Source organism: Caretta caretta, chromosome 17 (assembly GCF_965140235.1).
Source record: "Caretta caretta isolate rCarCar2 chromosome 17, rCarCar1.hap1, whole genome shotgun sequence".
In the NCBI taxonomy this organism is placed as follows: Eukaryota; Metazoa; Chordata; order Testudines; family Cheloniidae; genus Caretta; species Caretta caretta.
The window spans coordinates 9,422,865-9,439,598 of record NC_134222.1 but is presented as its reverse complement, the minus strand read 5'-3'; the positions used below and the strand labels follow the sequence as shown (position 1 = coordinate 9,439,598).

Genomic DNA, 16,734 nt, shown 5'->3' with positions numbered 1-16,734 from the left:
ATTTACCTCCTAGTGGCACTCATCCATTGATATTTGTTTGAATTTTATACCAGCTTTTTAAAAAATGAAAAAATATCCCTTGATTGAATTACATTTGAACTGCTTTTGTAGTGTTGCTGTCTGGTTTATAGCCATTTAAATGTAAGGGGCGCTTTCGTTTTGTAAAGTAGCAGCATCTGTTTACATCCTTCTGCTTCTCTGTCATACGGACTTGATAGTGTTAAAATTATTTCAGTATGCTTGTTACTATTTGACACACCTCTAATAACTATGTATAAAGTCTGAGGTTATTTCTGCCCAGTAGATAGAACCGTTTTTTGAGTCCAATATTTTTGTTTGTCTTTTGTGGGGAAATCAGAATTCGTGAAAGGTGCTGAATTGGCTGCCCTAGGGTGAAATCGTGTGGCTGTTCAACAGTGCAATGTAGCCAGTGGCAATGCAAGTTACATTCCAGTTACACGACCATGGTGCCTTATTCCTAACCTGGAGGGCCAACTTTCAGGGGTAAGGAAGTACTTCCCCGCCAAGACCCATGGTCTCTGCTGACACTGCGACAAGCCCTTCAGTGCATGTAGTGTGTGTGAAGGGGATATCTTGTCCACAGGGAATTGGACTGAAGCCAGTCATTTCACATTGGCTACCAACCAGGGCGCAGGAGTCAAGCCAGCAACCTGAAAAAGCACTGAAAAAGCTCTCTTCCATTACCAATCCCTTGAACCCCCATGATCCTAGTCTTACTATGCAAACCCCATTTTTATCCAAGGGAATTTTCATTACCATTTCTACTAGATGTGTAGTAGATGTACATTTAATACTACAAATTATATGAATATAGAACAGGTATATCCTGTTGGCAGTAAACAAGACTATTAAAATTCATATCTAATCACACAGTTGAATTTTCTGTGGGTTTGCATACTGTTTTTACTACCCAGTACTTGATAGGGAACATGATGCAGATGACACGTTATAAAAAGTAAGTCTACTTGTGGTTAGCAGGTATTTTTTAAATAATTCAGCTGTTTTTTTAATTGACAGGATTAATACACTAAATAAACCATATGAATCAGGCAACTTAACATTCTTCAGCATAGTTCAGATCAGAAGCATCTGAAAATTTTGAAAAGTATTTTCTGTCTCTGCTGCCAAGTTGTAGGCCAAATCTCAGTACAACGTGATTTAAAGCTGCCAAGCTTTGGCTCCCTGTGAGATGTTTATAATAAAAATATGAGAAATCCCTTAACTTAGGCAATGCTATCTGACTAGCACTGTAAGAAAGACTTAATACAGCCTAGTGTCACTCATACCCCAGACCTACTGCTCAGACTTAGAATTTGTACACATACACACCTGTTCTTCTTTTCCAGGAAAATTTCTGGCCCATGACAGGAGAGTGTAATCCTTAGTTTCCATATCAAATCATGACTGAATCATTTGATTAAACTTCAATTTGCATCAGTTGTTCACTGTCCTATATAGCACCCACCTATATGCCCAATGGTCCTAGTCTTACTGTCCAAACCCCATTTTCTAGACAGAGCACTAAAACTGAGCAACATTCCACAGTTCTACAGCCAATCTGTCATACTCCTGGTATCAGTAAAATTACTTAAAACAACGAGTATTCTGAAGGCTGAATTAGAGAAAAAATAATGTAATTAAGGGGAGGATGGTATTTCTGAAAGTATGACAGACTTTCAGCCTAAATAAAAACTGTTTTGTGTTCAAAAGGCCTCTATGTATATTCCAGAACCATCTAGAAGCTCCAATGTGCTACCTTCACATGGAAGGAGACAGTTCCTGAAAAGCTTACAATCGAAATGGGCTAGACAGAGTTAAGTACTGTCCCCATTTTACAGATGGGGAGCTGAGGCACAAACAAATTGACTTTCCCAGCAAGCCAGACACTGAACCCAGATCTTCTGAGTGTTAGTCCAGTGGCTTAACCTGAAGACTGTCGGTATTCCACTAAAATATCCTTTTATTAAAACCCAACCCAAAAAAGTTCATTTCGTACTACAGTGAAATTACGTTTCCACTGTAACCCATCAAAATGAAGAGGCTGATTCAGGGGCAAACAGTTTTTAAGGCATTGTGATTCAGTTCATACACCCGGGAAGTTTGAAAGAGGAAGTAACTTTAAATGATTGAAGGACAAGAGGCTGGATATGGCTTCAGCTAAGGGCAGAAGAGCATGGATGCATGGATATTGATAGCTCTGAATACATACTCACTAATATAGATAGATCTGAAACAGCACTTAGATATTTGCATTCCTCTCCAAAATTCATAAGACGTGAGCCTCACATGCAGGGATTAGGATACTTACTTGTGTGTGCACTGCTTAGATCACACTGGCCATACGGTTTTTATTTTTTAATTGAAAATCTGTGGATACTTAAGATAACAAGTGCAGATGTGCATTCCTACACCTGTACTCAAAAACATCTTCCTGTTTAGAAAACAAGGATTTACTGGATTCAGTGAATGGTTTATATGCCTACATATCACCTTTAGGGTATGGTGAAAGCACAATAGAATAAAACATTCCAGCAAGTTTCCAGAGGCTTGATTAGCTGATTTCTTCTCTTTTAAGATTGGAGTAAGTTAACAAACACACACCAAATACTGGGAATTATTTTTGTGTTAAACAATAGTTTCACAAGTCACAATTTTTGTATTTGATTTTGGTAATTTAGTATATGCAGCTTGTGTATGTTTTTACGTATATATAGTACAGCATGACAGTGCATTACCTGGATACATTCTTTATGCATCCTCTTCTCGGTTCTTAATGAAAAGATCAGATGCTGATCCTGTCATTTTTTTCATATTTCACACAACTGTATCAGTTGTCTATCTCTAGATAGTCGTCTATCTAGAGTTTGAGACATCTGAGAACGGTAAGATTTATATACATCTTTTACGAAAGCGATGTTATCAATATTTTTTAAAGTAAGTAATTTCCTGCAGATTCCTTACTAGAAATGAAGTGTTTAAACTTTTACTGCAGAATACTCACAGCTAAAGATGGTTGTTCTGTGAGATGCTGTATTTCTGAACGCTACCTGTAATAAGTGTTAAAACACCCCTATAATCTGTCTTGAAAGTTCAGAATTTCACCTCCCCTGCAGGGTTTTTTCTAAACTAACGCAGTGTTATTCATTAGAGTTCACCCTGCAGGTCATAGGGAATTTTAAGTTGCCAGAACTGTATACATGTAAATTGCCATTAATATTTTTCTGTTTTTACTGCTTAATTAAGCTTTTTAGAACTCTTTGATTCCCATCCTCCTCCTCCCCCTTATAATATTTATATTAAGGGGCTTTTGACTGGGAGATATGACTCAGCTGTGCAGGTGGAATACAAATGAACTCATTATATGATGGCAATACTAAAAGACTGTAATGTAAATGGTGCTTTGCTTGCTGTTTGGCATTTTATACAGAAGACCAGAACTGGAGGGAAGGAGGCTGTTATGAAATGGAGCTAAGATTGAAATAGTAGACTCCTCTTGACTGTCTCATATATCGAAGAAGCCTGTGGCGCTCCTAGTGCAATTTTATTGGCTTGGTATTTGCAATGTTAATTTTGCTCAGTTCAGTGTGATTAGAGTGTGTGGAGAGATGCGAGCAATTGTAGATGATTGGATGGTGACCTCTCCTGGAGAGTTATGGTAAGGTTTGTGTTGAAGATGCTCTCTTCTGTGGTAGTTACCATTCAGTTAAGGCCTGCCTGCTTCTAGCTTCACCTGCAGTAATTCTTATTTCTCTTATCTTCTTTTTCTGCAACTTTGTTATTTCAAGTATACAGAATGTCTAATTTTTTCTGCCATTAAAATTCTTAAATGACTTCTTGGTGACCAATTTAACTGAGGACAAACCTGTCTTTAAAATATTAAATTACAAGATAAATGGAACTGAGAATCATAGCCTCAGGAAAGTAATGTTGTGTCCCCTTTATTTCCCATCAGGAATTGACAAGGAGAATGTCGAACTCTCCCCCACCACAGGACACTCCAACAGCGGGAGGACACGCCACGGGTCCGCAAGTCAAGTGCAAAAGCAGCGAAGCGCTGGCAGTTTCAAACGTCACAGCGCTAAAAAGATAGTGTGAAGCTTTTTTTTTTTAACTGACTTATGTACCTGGGCTTCACTAGTGGCCCTCCACCAGTTGTGATGCTGCACTTAATTCTTAACGTTCCCATCCCACCAGCCATGTTGCCAGATGATCAACTCTTAAAACATTGCCTGAATTTTAATGCCTTCTTTTCTTCTGTTTTTTTGGTTTAAGCCAGTATTTCAGAACCATTCAACGGAACCATTTGTAGATCCTGAAGAACTTCGTAGATGAATGAAGTATGGAATTCTTTACAGTGCAGTACAGTCGCTGTCCAAATATGAAAGCCATTTCTCATAGACCGTTTTACCTTGCTTCTGTTATATGCCTTGTTAGTTTCTTCTTTAAAGTGTTACTGTTTAATCCTGTTTTGCACACTTTTCAAGTTAATGGCTTCATGAGCCGGGGAAGTACTATAATCCTTGTTAATTCAAACCCTTCAGATTTTTAGCTGTGGACTTTTTTTTACCATACTTAAAAGTAACCTTGAAATTAGCCACAGTGCAGTAAACCTAACCAGAGGTGGTTGATAAATTAAATCTTTAGTAATTAGCAATAAATTTAAGAGGACGAGGAGGCCACTTGTGTCTCTTCATTTGACAGAACGTAGCTTCATATATTTAGGACTGTATATGGACCAGACTGGACAAACTGACTTTTTCCAAAGTACATTTATTTTTTGCTGAACTTTGACTGCACTAAAAGTAATGGATGTGTAGAGAAAAAGCAAATCATCAAGAACTGACTATTAATTATGCTCTCTTAGTAGCTGCTTGGAAAATGTATTACTTTTTATGTTACCACATATCCTATATGTTACTTTTGCCCTTTCCACCAATTTTATGCACCGTCAAGAAATTCCTGGCAGAATAACTGTTTGGGAAAGTTGTCTGAAGTAACTTTCAACTCCCTCAGAATTGTGTTTGGCAAAGCTGCTTGTGTGCTGCCCAAGCAATGATACAAAATCATTAATGTTCACTTCAGTGCAAAATGGTACATGAATTTAAAAATAGCTGACATCTTTGTCAGACAGGTTTTGTATGAATGTTTGCAATGCAATTTCTGCTATCAGCGTAGACATTTCTCTCAAATTTTTATAGAAGAATTTTCAATTTTTTTTTTTAATTTGCAAAAATTATGTTTTGGGTTTATAAGAAGTAAACTGAAATTGCTTTCTAGCACTGTGAAAGATTCATCAACTTACAGTAGTATATTAACAATGGATGACTGTGATAATATGCTGCTATGTTGAATGATATGTAATGAAGCAGCACAAAGTGCTACAAATACTATCTTTATGGACTAAAAACATGCGGAACATTTTGATCTCAGAGGTAAATATAAATTCTGACAAAGGAGGGCATGTCATCTGGGTGCTCATTTTAGGGCTAAATATATCTACTGTTAATGCCAGGTGGTCCCTGTTGTATGTTAGGATTTAGCAATTTATGAATGGCTTTAAAGAAAAAAGTATATCATATTAAAAAACAAAAACACCTCCCATAGTGCGATTTCAGTAGTTGCTTTCAGTAAATCAAACTCCACAGCTAAATTAATAGAGAATGGTACAATTAAGTGTTCAGATTGTATTGATATAGCACATTATTCACATTTATTCACACAGTAACAGTGTAACATGTTTATGTAAATAAAAATTTGCCTTTATTGTATTGATTCAGAAAATAACAATTTAATTTTTTTAATTTGTTTACAGTCCTGGAAAAACTATGAACACAAACTTAATATGCAAATAGTTTGCCAAAATAAGAGGAAAACTTAGAATTAGTAGTTATCTTGAACTAGATATGTTGGAAAATATTGAAGACTTGTGCAATTAACCAAACTTTTTTTATTCTTGATCATGTAGGAGCTGCAGTAGAAACTTAATTATTAAAATTCTACAAAAGCTATGTATGAAATGGATTATGAGGATAGAACTGAATTTAGGAATAGAGCAATGACCAATGCCAGGTACTAAGCTGCTATGCATTCATAACCTTGGATATCACAGATAAAATCTCTTCCATCTAGTACATCCAATTGTGTAGTAGTCAGTTTCAAAATCTCTGTCCGTTTAAAACCTTGATCATATTGAATCAAGCTCATTCTAGCCCTGTCAGTTTTCTAAGTGTTCAGTTTTGTTAAAGATTATGAATCCTAAAGAAAACTCACTAATATATTTTTTCTCACCATAAGGCTGGGAAATCTTTTAAAGGTAATATGCTGTTACAAAATAGAAGCTTTTTGCTCTTTCAGTTTCCCTGGTGAGCTAATTTTCAAAAATACTGCATTTTTCGTGTTTATTACCAAATCAGTTTGGATTGGTTTGAGTGTATTTAAAACTACCTTTTCCAATGTTTTGAGATTGCCTGACGAAATTGGAATTCATAAAAAGTGTGCATTTCAAATGTGTATGTTGTGAAATCAAAATACAGTGATCAAAATTCTTTCATGTGAGAACCGCAGGAGTGTCTCAGTACCCACTTGACCAAAACTGATTTCATGTAAGATAGGCAATAAGTAACTCACCTTAGTAAATGTCATTGGGTGGGAGGGATTGTCTTAACATTTCTACCATTGAGTTGGGTCAGAAGATCTGAACCTTCTAGAGCAGGGGTGCCAAACTCATTTGGAGGAGAAGGCTGTATTCTATGGTTTATTCTAGTTTGTGGGCCAGCGTATACATTCAGGACCATATACTCCCCCACATTGTACAGTGGAACAGCCACCAATGTTGGTCGGAGGGTTGCAAAGAGATCAAGGGAAGAACATGGTCTTTATATAGTGACTAACTATCTAGTGATAAGTTATTTGTTCAGTGCCTTATTGTCACATTCTTCACTCAGAAAATCTGCTCCCCAGTAAAATCTGCTCTCCACTGCTATTTTTGTCTTTTTCTTTCTCATGTTCTTTCTTAATTCCTTATTCTCCTTTCTTTCTGTGTCGTGTCTCCCCCCCCCCCCCCTTGTCTTGGAGTCTTCTGCCCTTCTCTCTGCATTTCATTCCCTGGGGCAACTGCCACTTCCTAACACAGTGTGCTTCATTCCCTCCCCCTGGCACCCATTCCTTTTACTAAAATGGTCAGTGATGAAGTGAGCTGTAGCTCACGAAAGCTTATGCTCAAATAAATTGGTTAGTCTCTAAGGTGCCACAAGTACTCCTTTTCTTTTAGTGATTAAATAGTTAATGATGAGCCTGAAGTATAATCACTGAGCCTTTGATATTCCAGTCTGATTAACAGGGAACGGAGGAGTTCACACCTCTGAGTCCTTGTTTCAGATAGCTGCAGACTCAGCAGCCGTCACTGCATTGGTTACACTCTGTTCACATTTTAAGGTGATCTCTGCAGCCATGGGGCCTAGACACTTTGATTTACGGGAAAGCTTAGATTTTGGAGACTCTGAATCTGACATGCGGACCACATAAATACATCACGGGGACCGTACGTTTGACACCCCTGTTTTAGAGCATGTTTATCCATTATGCATTAACCACATTAAGTACTGTAAAGACGATTGACATTTTATTGTTTGTGTTTGTATTTTCCCTGACTTAAAGTTAACTCGGTAGTATTTTAATAGTGCATAACCTACCTGTTAATTATACCAACGCTTCTGCTTTAATGTGCATGCAATTTATTTTCCATGAAAAGGAAACATTTCAAATAAGTATTTTGTGGACTGAGCATTTGGGAAAGTGCCAGTGCTCTATTCCTAATTGGTTTGTAGCTTTTAGGGCTTTTTCTGTTTCATTCTAAGGTTAATATTTTTCAGATGTAATGAAGCACGTCTTAATGTTATGCAACAGACTTACCACAGACAGTCACTTTTAGTGTTGGCCACACTTTTTTTTAATGCAGTATATTCACCTGTAAATAGATTTTGTGTAAAATTTGACAAAGTATATTTACTACACTGTAAATACATGTGACAATATATTGTATTATTTTGCTTTTTTGTAAAGCAGTTAGTTGCTGTATATGTATAACATACAAATTTGATTATTCTAGTGTTAGTAATTGTTAACTACTACTTCTCCTTCCTGCTGGTGCGTTGTCATTTAAAGAAGAAAAAATGCTGTGTACGATAAACGTACACGGTGTACGATAACTTACTATTTCCATTTGGGCCTCAACTTCGAAAATGTTTCCTTGATTTACAATCCTGTTACTATTGTAAGCAAGCGTGCAGCAGCCAGTGAGAATCCTACTGACTCGAACACAGTTGGTAACTTGTAGGTAAAAACTGTAGAAATCATAGTTTCAAATAATTGTTGTTCACCCTATTTTCCCCTCATGTATGTACTTCCCTTTTTTTGAAGTAAAATGTAAATTCAACCTGCTTTGAGTTGTTTGGGGGTCATTGGCTGCTAGGGTTCACGGCTGACCTTTTTATTCTCATCATTTTCTTGTCCCTCAGGGTACTGGGATTTGTTTTATTCTTTTGGAAGCTAGACGTGGGTGTGAACCAAGAACCTAAAGCTCATCAAGGTCAGAAGGATTCTTCTGCTGACTTCAGTGGGGAAGTCCACAATCGTGTTTAAAGCTGGTGATGTGGATTTGTGGCTGTGAATATTGCTGAATGCTTTTTCTCCATAATTGTTTGTTTCTAGATCATGGTTAAACTAATTGTTCCAAATTCTGCCCTCTGTTAAGCGTGAACAACTCCTATTGACTTAAAAGATGGCTAATATCTAGTAGCAGAGCAATTTCATGTCACCTCACATCAGTCAAAATCAGTTTATCATCATTTAAATAGCTCAGTATTTCAAACCCATTCATTTTTAAATGTAAATTTAGTTTTTTAATAACTAAAGGTGGCTGCTTAGTCTTTCTAAAAAAAATCTTACAGTATATTCTGTCTATTCAAGCTTATTTTAGAAGCCTGGAATTTCAAGTATGAATTAAGTATCAATTAAAGGCAACTTTTGTGGCAGCAGCTTAATTATAATTGAGTCTGTTTTCTTCCATGTGAAAATATTACTTTCCTGTTTAAAATGTATAAATGCTTATATTCGGCCTTTTTTCTGAATTGGTAAAAGATGTCAGAGAACATATTCACACACTTGATAGTTGCTGCAAACTAAACATTATGTCATTTGACCCTAGATCAGTGAAGAATATATTTATACACTCTACCTCACGTACATGCATGTGCGCACACAATATAGATCTACTGATTTTTGTAATGCAGAATGCTGCCCTCACCAACAGGTGGGACTGCGTGAAAGTAAGAGTAGCAGTTTCTGAAGATGTTTTTGTAGGGGGTTGGGTTTCCCTAATTTGGTATCCAAAATGAGAGAGCAGTAATGCCATATTTTCCAGTCCCTTTTTAAACTAGCATCGTTATTAGTCTGGTTAATTATAGACATGTGCACTTGCTGTATTTTCCCCCTCTCCCCCCCCTCCCCATGTAAAACTGCTATGGTGCAGGGCAAAGCAAGCTACCTCTGGCTAGTGATAGTGAAAATTGTGCTCTTCAGGGGCCAAAAGATAGGAGCAAGTTCTTCTTTGAGTGGTGTCTCTGTGGGTGCTCCACTTTTGGTGTCGTTGTACCCCTGTGCTCATAGCCAGAGATTTAAGTTAGCAGTGCCCCAGTTGGGCCGCACATGAGCAGTCTCCGTCTCGCACTGCTTCAGGCGGTTAACTAGCGCTGTGCGACCAACACCTCGCACCCTCTCTCTTGCCCCCAGTTCCTTCTCTACCACCATTGGCTTGACTCGGAGCACTCTGCAGGGCCTCACAGCTAGAAATAATCTTTTTCCTGTCCCTTTAGCAGTAGTTCCTAGTTCTTAGTTAGAATACAATAGACTATTTTCCCTTCCTACCTTATCCCTGTCTTAAAAAAAAATTTAAAATTCCTCATAGGACTGTAAGTTTGTGAGTTTTTCCTGATCGCAGTGGCACTTTCCTCTTCTATCTTGCCACATCACTGAGAGAATAAGCTCCCCCGGGGCATGCCTGGCTCCCCAGGCTTTAAACGCTAGACTAACTGCCAGCTTTCAATACCCCTCTCAGACGGACATTCAGTGCGTCCACTGTCTCAGTGAGAGACATACACTGCGAAAGTGCTCGTACTGTCAAAACTGGAAAGCCCGCACGAGAAAGGCAAGGGATTTACAAGTAAAACTTCTCATGGAGAAATCTCTTCGCCCAGCATCTGAGCCTGAGGTACGAACCTCTCTTGGCCAGAAATCGCCAACTGCTGCCTCAGAGAAAGGCTCCTCTTTCAGGGGAAAAGATCCTGAACAGCCTGCCAAGAAGGTAGCAAAGAAACGGCACCACGTCCCCAGCTTTGGAGTCGACCAAGAAAAAGCGCTCCGATAGAGGCCAAATGCTCCCAGTATTGACCACACCTAGGGTGACCAGATGTCCCGATTTTATAGGGACAGTCCCAATATTTGGGGCTTTGTCTTGTATAGGTGCCTATTACCCCCCACCCCATCCCAGTTTTTCACACTTGCTGTCTGGTCACCCTAACCACACCGGCCATATCAACAGACCAGATCCCTCTGGTACCGACGGTACTGAGAAACCCAGAGCTCCTAAGCAGTTGAGCTCTGTCACAGGTGCTAAGGGGAAAGTGAAACCCCATGCTGCGGCACTGACAACAGCAAAGGCCATCGGTAGCAAGCATACCTGTGCTAATGCTGCCAACTTCTGCTGGTACTGTGCCGATCAGCTCACTCCAGCACACTGTACTGAGCTCCACCGGCACCGAGACCGGGCACGTCACAGCAGTTCCTCTGTCATACAGACTTACCAGTCTCATCGGTACTGCAGTCTCCTCTCCTCTGCACCGACGGTACCGCAGTACTTAGCCAGCCCAGCTCTCCACAGCTTTCAATGTAGTTCTTTAGGGGGGAGGACGATGCAGAGGAGGAGATATGGCACTCGCCCCACCTTTCCTCTCCTGTGTCTACACCCACTACACAGGCCCTACCAAGCATGGGCTTCCCTGTAAACTTTACAAATCAACCCTGGTATGGCCAACCCTGGATGCCCACCATGCCCTTCCAACTGCAATGGCCATTCTGGCAGCCATGAGCTCCATACCCACAAAAGGGAGTACCCACCACTCTGCCCACAACTGAGGCACCTCAACCACCCATATGGCCATCAAAGGCACCTTCTGCTGTCTCAGAACATAGGGCTAAAGAACAGGAGCAATTCTCGGACCCAGACAAACCAGCTGACATTCAATTGTCATCTTCCTCACCAGATGACACTATTATGCCTCCACCTCCCACCACTGCAGATGATATCAAGCAGTTTCAGAAACTTTACAAGAGAGTGGCCACTTCCCTAGACATCTCTCTGGAAGAGGTCCAGGAATCTCGCCACAAGCTAGTGTACATACTACACATGTCCACTTCATCCAATATCACCCTTCCCATGAATGATGCAATTATGGACCCTGTGAAGTTGATTCGATTCCACCTACCTGTAAAAGGTCTGATAAGAAGTATTATGTGCCAGCCAAGGACACTGAATTCCTTTTCTCACTTCCAACGCTGAACTCACTCATTATCGACACGTTGAATGAACAGGGTAAACAACAATATTATAGGTTTCAGAGGAACAGCCGTGTTAGTCTGTATTCGCAAAAAGAAAAGGAGTACTTGTGGCACCTTAGAGACTAACCAATTTATTTGAGCATGAGCTTTCGTGAGCCACAGCTCACTTGAGCTGTGGCTCACGAAAGCTCATGCTCAAATAAATTGGTTAGTCTCTAAGGTGCCACAAGTACTCCTTTTCTTTTAACAATATTATAGAAACACCCTGTATGATAAAGACTGGAAATGTCTCGACCTATTGAGCTGTAAAGCATACTTTGCTGTGACATTACAATTGAGAATTGCCAGCTATGAAGCCCTAATATGCCAGAATACGATCACAATAATTACACAAGTCTCTCGGAATTTATAAACTTTATTCCAGATGACAAAAATGATCAATACAAAGCATTCATCACAGAGGACCAACCTATCACCAGAACAGCTCTCCAAGCTGCCCTTGACTCTGCTGATTCCACAGGAAGATCCATAGCAACAGCAGTTGTTATGAGGAGAGCCTCCTGGCTTCATCTATCCGGTTTCCCAAAGCCAGTGCAGTCCACCATAGAAGACTTACCTTTCAAAGACTTGGTGGGATAACTCGCATGACTGGAGTACTGTCATGGATGGGTATAAACTGTTCAGGAAGGACAGGGAGGCCAGAAAAGGTGGGGGAGTTGCACGGTATGTAAGGGAGCAGTATGACTGCTCCGAGCTCAAGTATGAAACTGCAGAAAAACCTGAGAGTCTCTGGATTAAGTTTAGAAGCCTGAGCAATAAGGGTGATGTCGTGGTGGGAGTCTATAAACCACCAGACCAGGGGGATGAGGTGGACGAGGCTTTCTTCTGGCAAGTCGCAGAAGCTACTAGATGGCACGCCTTGGTTCTCATGGGCGACTTCAGTCATCCTGATATCTGCTGGGAGAGCAATACAGCGGTGCACAGACAATCCAGGAAGTTTTTGGGAAGCGTAGGGGACAATTTCCTGGTGCAAGTGCTGGAGGAACCAACTAGGGGCGGAGCTCTTCTTGACCTGCTGCTCACAAACCGGGAAGAATTAGTAGGGGAAGCAAAAGTGGATGGGAACCTGGGAGGCAGTGACCATGAGATGGTCGAGTTCAGGATCCTGACACAAGGAATAAAGGAAAGCAGCAGAATACGGACCCTGGACTTCAGAAAAGCAGACTTTGACTCCCTCAGGGAACTGATGGGCAAGATCCCCTGGGAGAATAACATGAGGGGGAAAGGAGTCCAGGAGAGCTGGCTGTATTTTAAAGAATCCTTATTGAGGTTACAGGGACAAACCATCCCAATGTGTAGAAAGAATAGTAAATATGGCAGGCGACCAGCTTGGCTTAACAGTGAGATCCTTGCTGATCTCAAGCACAAAAAAGAGGCTTACAAGAAGTGGAAGATTGGACAAATGACTAGGGATGAGTATATAAATATTGCTCGGGCATGTAGGAATGGAATCAGGAAGGCTAAATCACACCTGGAGTTGCAGCTAGCGAGGGATGTTAAGAGTAACAAGAAGGCTTTCTTCAGGTATGTTGGCAATAAGAAGAAAGCCAAGGAAAGTGTGGGCCCCTTACTAAATGAGGGAGGCAACCTAGTGACAGAGGATGTGGAAAAAGCTAACGTACTCAATGCTTTTTTTGCCTCTGTCTTCACAAACAAGGTCAGCTCCCAGACTATTGCACTGGGCAGCACAGCATGGGGAGGAGGTGGCCAGCCCTCTGTGAAGGAAGAAGTGGTTCGGGACTATTTAGAAAAACTGGATGTGCACAAGTCCATGGGGCCGGATACGTTGCATCTGAGAGTGCTAAAGGAATTGGCGGATGTGATTGCAGAGCCATTGGCCATTATCTTTGAAAACTCATGGCGATCAGGGGAAGTCCCGGAAGATTGGAAAAAGGCTAATGTAGTGCCCATCTTCAAAAAAGGGAAGAAGGATGATTCTGGGAACTACATGCCGGTCAGCCTCACCTCAGTCCCCGGAAAATCATGGAGCAGTTCCTCAAGGAATCAATTCTGAAGCACTTAGAGGAGAGGAAAGTGATCAGGAACAGTCAGCATGGATTCACCAAGGGAAAGTCATGCCTAACTAATCTAATTGCCTTCTATGATGAGATAACTGGTTCTGTGGATGAAGGGAAAGCAGTGGACGTGTTATTCCTCGACTTTAGCAAAGCTTTTGACATGGTCTCCCACGGTATTCTTGTCAGCAAGTTAAAGTCGTATGGGCTGGATGGATGCACTACAAAGTGGGTAGAAAGTTGGCTAGATTGTCTGGCTCAACGGGTAGTGATCAATGGCTCCATGTCTAGTTGGCAGCCAGTATCTAGCGGAGTGCCCCAAGGGTTGGTCCTTGGGCCGGTTTTGTTCAATATCTTCATAAATGATCTGGAGGATGGTGTGGTTTGCACTCTCAGCAAGTTTGCGGATGACACTAAACTGGGAGGAGTGGTAGATACCCTGGAGGGTAGGGATAGGATACAGAGGGACCTAGACAAATTGGAGGATTGGGCCAAAAGAAATCTGACGAGGTTCAACAAGGACAAGTGCAGAGTCCTGCACTTAGGACGGAAGAATCCAATGCACCGCTACAGACTAGTGACCGAATGGCTAGGCAGCAGTTCTGCAGAGAAGGACCTAGGGGTGACAGTGGACGAGAAGCTGCATATGAGTCAACAGTGTGTCCTTGTTACCAAGAAGGCCAATGGTATTTTGGGGTGTATAAGTAGGGGCATTGCCAGCAGATCGAGGGACGTGATCGTTCCCCTCTGTTCGACATTGGTGAGGCCTCATCTGGAGTACTGTGTCCAGTTTTGGGCCCCACACTACAAGAAGGATGTGGAGAAATTGGAGAGAGTCCAGCGAAGGGCAACAAAAATGATTAGGGGACTGGAACACATGAGTTATGAGGAGAGGCTGAGGGAACTGGGATTGTTTAGTCTACGGAAGAGAAGAATGAGGGGGGATTTGATAGCTGCTTTTAACTGCCTGAAAGGTGGATCCAAAGAGGATGGATCTAGACTATTCTCAGTGAGAACAGATGACAGGAAAAGGAGTAATGGTCCCAAGTTGCAGTGGGGGAGGTTTAGGTTGGATATTAGGAAAAACTTTTTCACTAGGAGGGTGGTGAAACACTGGAATGCGTTACCTAGGGAGGTGGTGGAATCTCCTTCCTTAGAAGTTTTTAAGGTCAGGCTTGACAAAGCCCTGGCTGGGATGATTTAGTTGGGATTGGTCCTGCTCTGGGCAGGGGGTTGGACTAGATGGCCTCCAGAGGTCCTTTCCAACTCTGTTATTCTATGATTCTATGATTCAAAGGTGCCAAACTCTTAGCGGACAGGACAGACGAGTCATTGCATACCCTGAAAGACTCGAGGGCCACCTTACAGTCTCTGGGCAGCCACACACCTAGGAACAAGAGATGACATACCACTTACCAAACTCCTCAATCGTTCCGACCCCCTTCGTATACTCAACGGAATAGGTATTACGACAGCAGGGGCAGAAACAGAAAACTTCAAGGAGAAGACAATCTGCTCCCTCGACTACTACCGCTCAGTCGTCAACCTCTAGACAATGGATTTGAAGCGCTGATCGAGAGTTTGAGAATCCCATCTCTCTCACTGCTGGCACCATCTGTCAATGGCAAAATTTTTGGAGATTGCCTACTTCCATTCTACCCCATCTGGCAGTCCATCAACATGGACAGATGGGTATTAGAAATCATCAAAACTGGTTACTCCATTCCCCTTACCTGCAAACTCCTTACCCACCCACCCCTTCTCCGTCCCTCTTCAGGGACCCCTCTCACAACCATCTACTGCGGGAAGAGTTGAACCATCTCCTATCCCTGGGAGCAGCAGAACCTGTACCAATCAAGTACAGAGGGAGGGGGTTCTATTCCCACTAATTTCTCACCCAGAAAAAAAAAAGGACATTGGAGACCTATTCTTGATCTACAGCAACTCAACAAGTTTGTAAAAACACAAAGATTCAAAATGGTTTCACTAGGCACCATAATCCCAGCATTAGAGAGGGTGGACTGGTTCTAAGCCCTCAACCTACAGGACGCATATTTTCATATATCTATCCATCCTTCACATCGGAAATTCCTGCACTTCACAATAGCACAGGACCACTTTCAGGACAAAGTTCTGCCCTTTGGCCTTTCCACTGCACTGCAGATATTTTCCAAAGTACTCGCCATAGTAGCGGCCTACCTATGCAGAGAGGAAATAATGATAGTCCCATACTTGGACGACTGCCTGCTGAAAGCAGCAACACTGCAGGCAGCCATAGATTCCACCCAATATATGATATATCTCTTCAAGTCCTTAGGACTTCAAATAAACTTACAAAAGTCCACCTTAACACCTGTCCAACTCCTGGAATTCATTGGAGTGGACCTCAATTCCCTCCAAGCAACTGCCTCCCTCCCAACAAAACGCTTTCTGACTCTAACCGCCTTAATCTTAACAGTGCGCAACAGCCCGCATGCATCTGCCCGAACTTACAACTCCAAGCCACATGGCCGCCACACCCTTCACCATCCAACATGCAAGGCTACACATGTGGTGCCTTCAAGCCTGGTTATGAATGAATTATGCTCCCCACAAGCACAGCCTAAACAAACTCGTCACAATGCCGAATGCAGTCAAGGACTCCCTGCTATGGTGGACCAATATGGACAACGTCTGCAGGGGCGTGCCGTTTCCGCAGTATCCATCAGCGCTCACCATCACCACGAATGCATCCTTCCTAGGCTGGGGGGCGCATCTCCAGGCACAGTCTGTACGGGCCCGCTGGCCTCCAGCAGAGTCCCAGCTTCATATCAACCTGCTGGAACTATGAGCAGTTTGAAATGCTTGTTTTCATTTCCTACTACTAATCCAAAACAAAATGATACAGATCCTGACAGACAATATAGCCACCATGTTCTACATAAACAGGCAAGGAAAAGCCTGGTCACGCTCCCTATGTACGGAAGCCATGCGTCTTTGTGTTTGATGCACCATTGCCAATGTCCATGTTATAGCTTCGTACCTA

The 16,734-nt window shown here is 41.7% G+C and overlaps 1 protein-coding gene across 5 annotated transcripts in view; it reads left to right on the top strand.

Moving 5' to 3' along the window:
* Positions 1-9,062, top strand: part of NF1 (neurofibromin 1) — a 170,139-nt gene extending 161,077 nt beyond the window's left edge. For 4 of the 5 annotated variants that reach the window (XM_048824502.2, XM_048824501.2, XM_075120840.1 and 1 more), the window contains one exon: positions 3,974-8,460. In XM_048824502.2, coding sequence (XP_048680459.2) covers positions 3,974-4,116 — 143 coding nt within the window. In that variant the 3' untranslated portion in view covers positions 4,117-8,460. Of the gene's footprint in view, positions 1-3,973; positions 8,461-8,537 lie in introns of those variants that run through there. The other variant, XR_012665362.1, reaches the window with a different exon arrangement.
* The last annotated feature ends 7,672 nt before the right edge of the window (positions 9,063-16,734 follow it).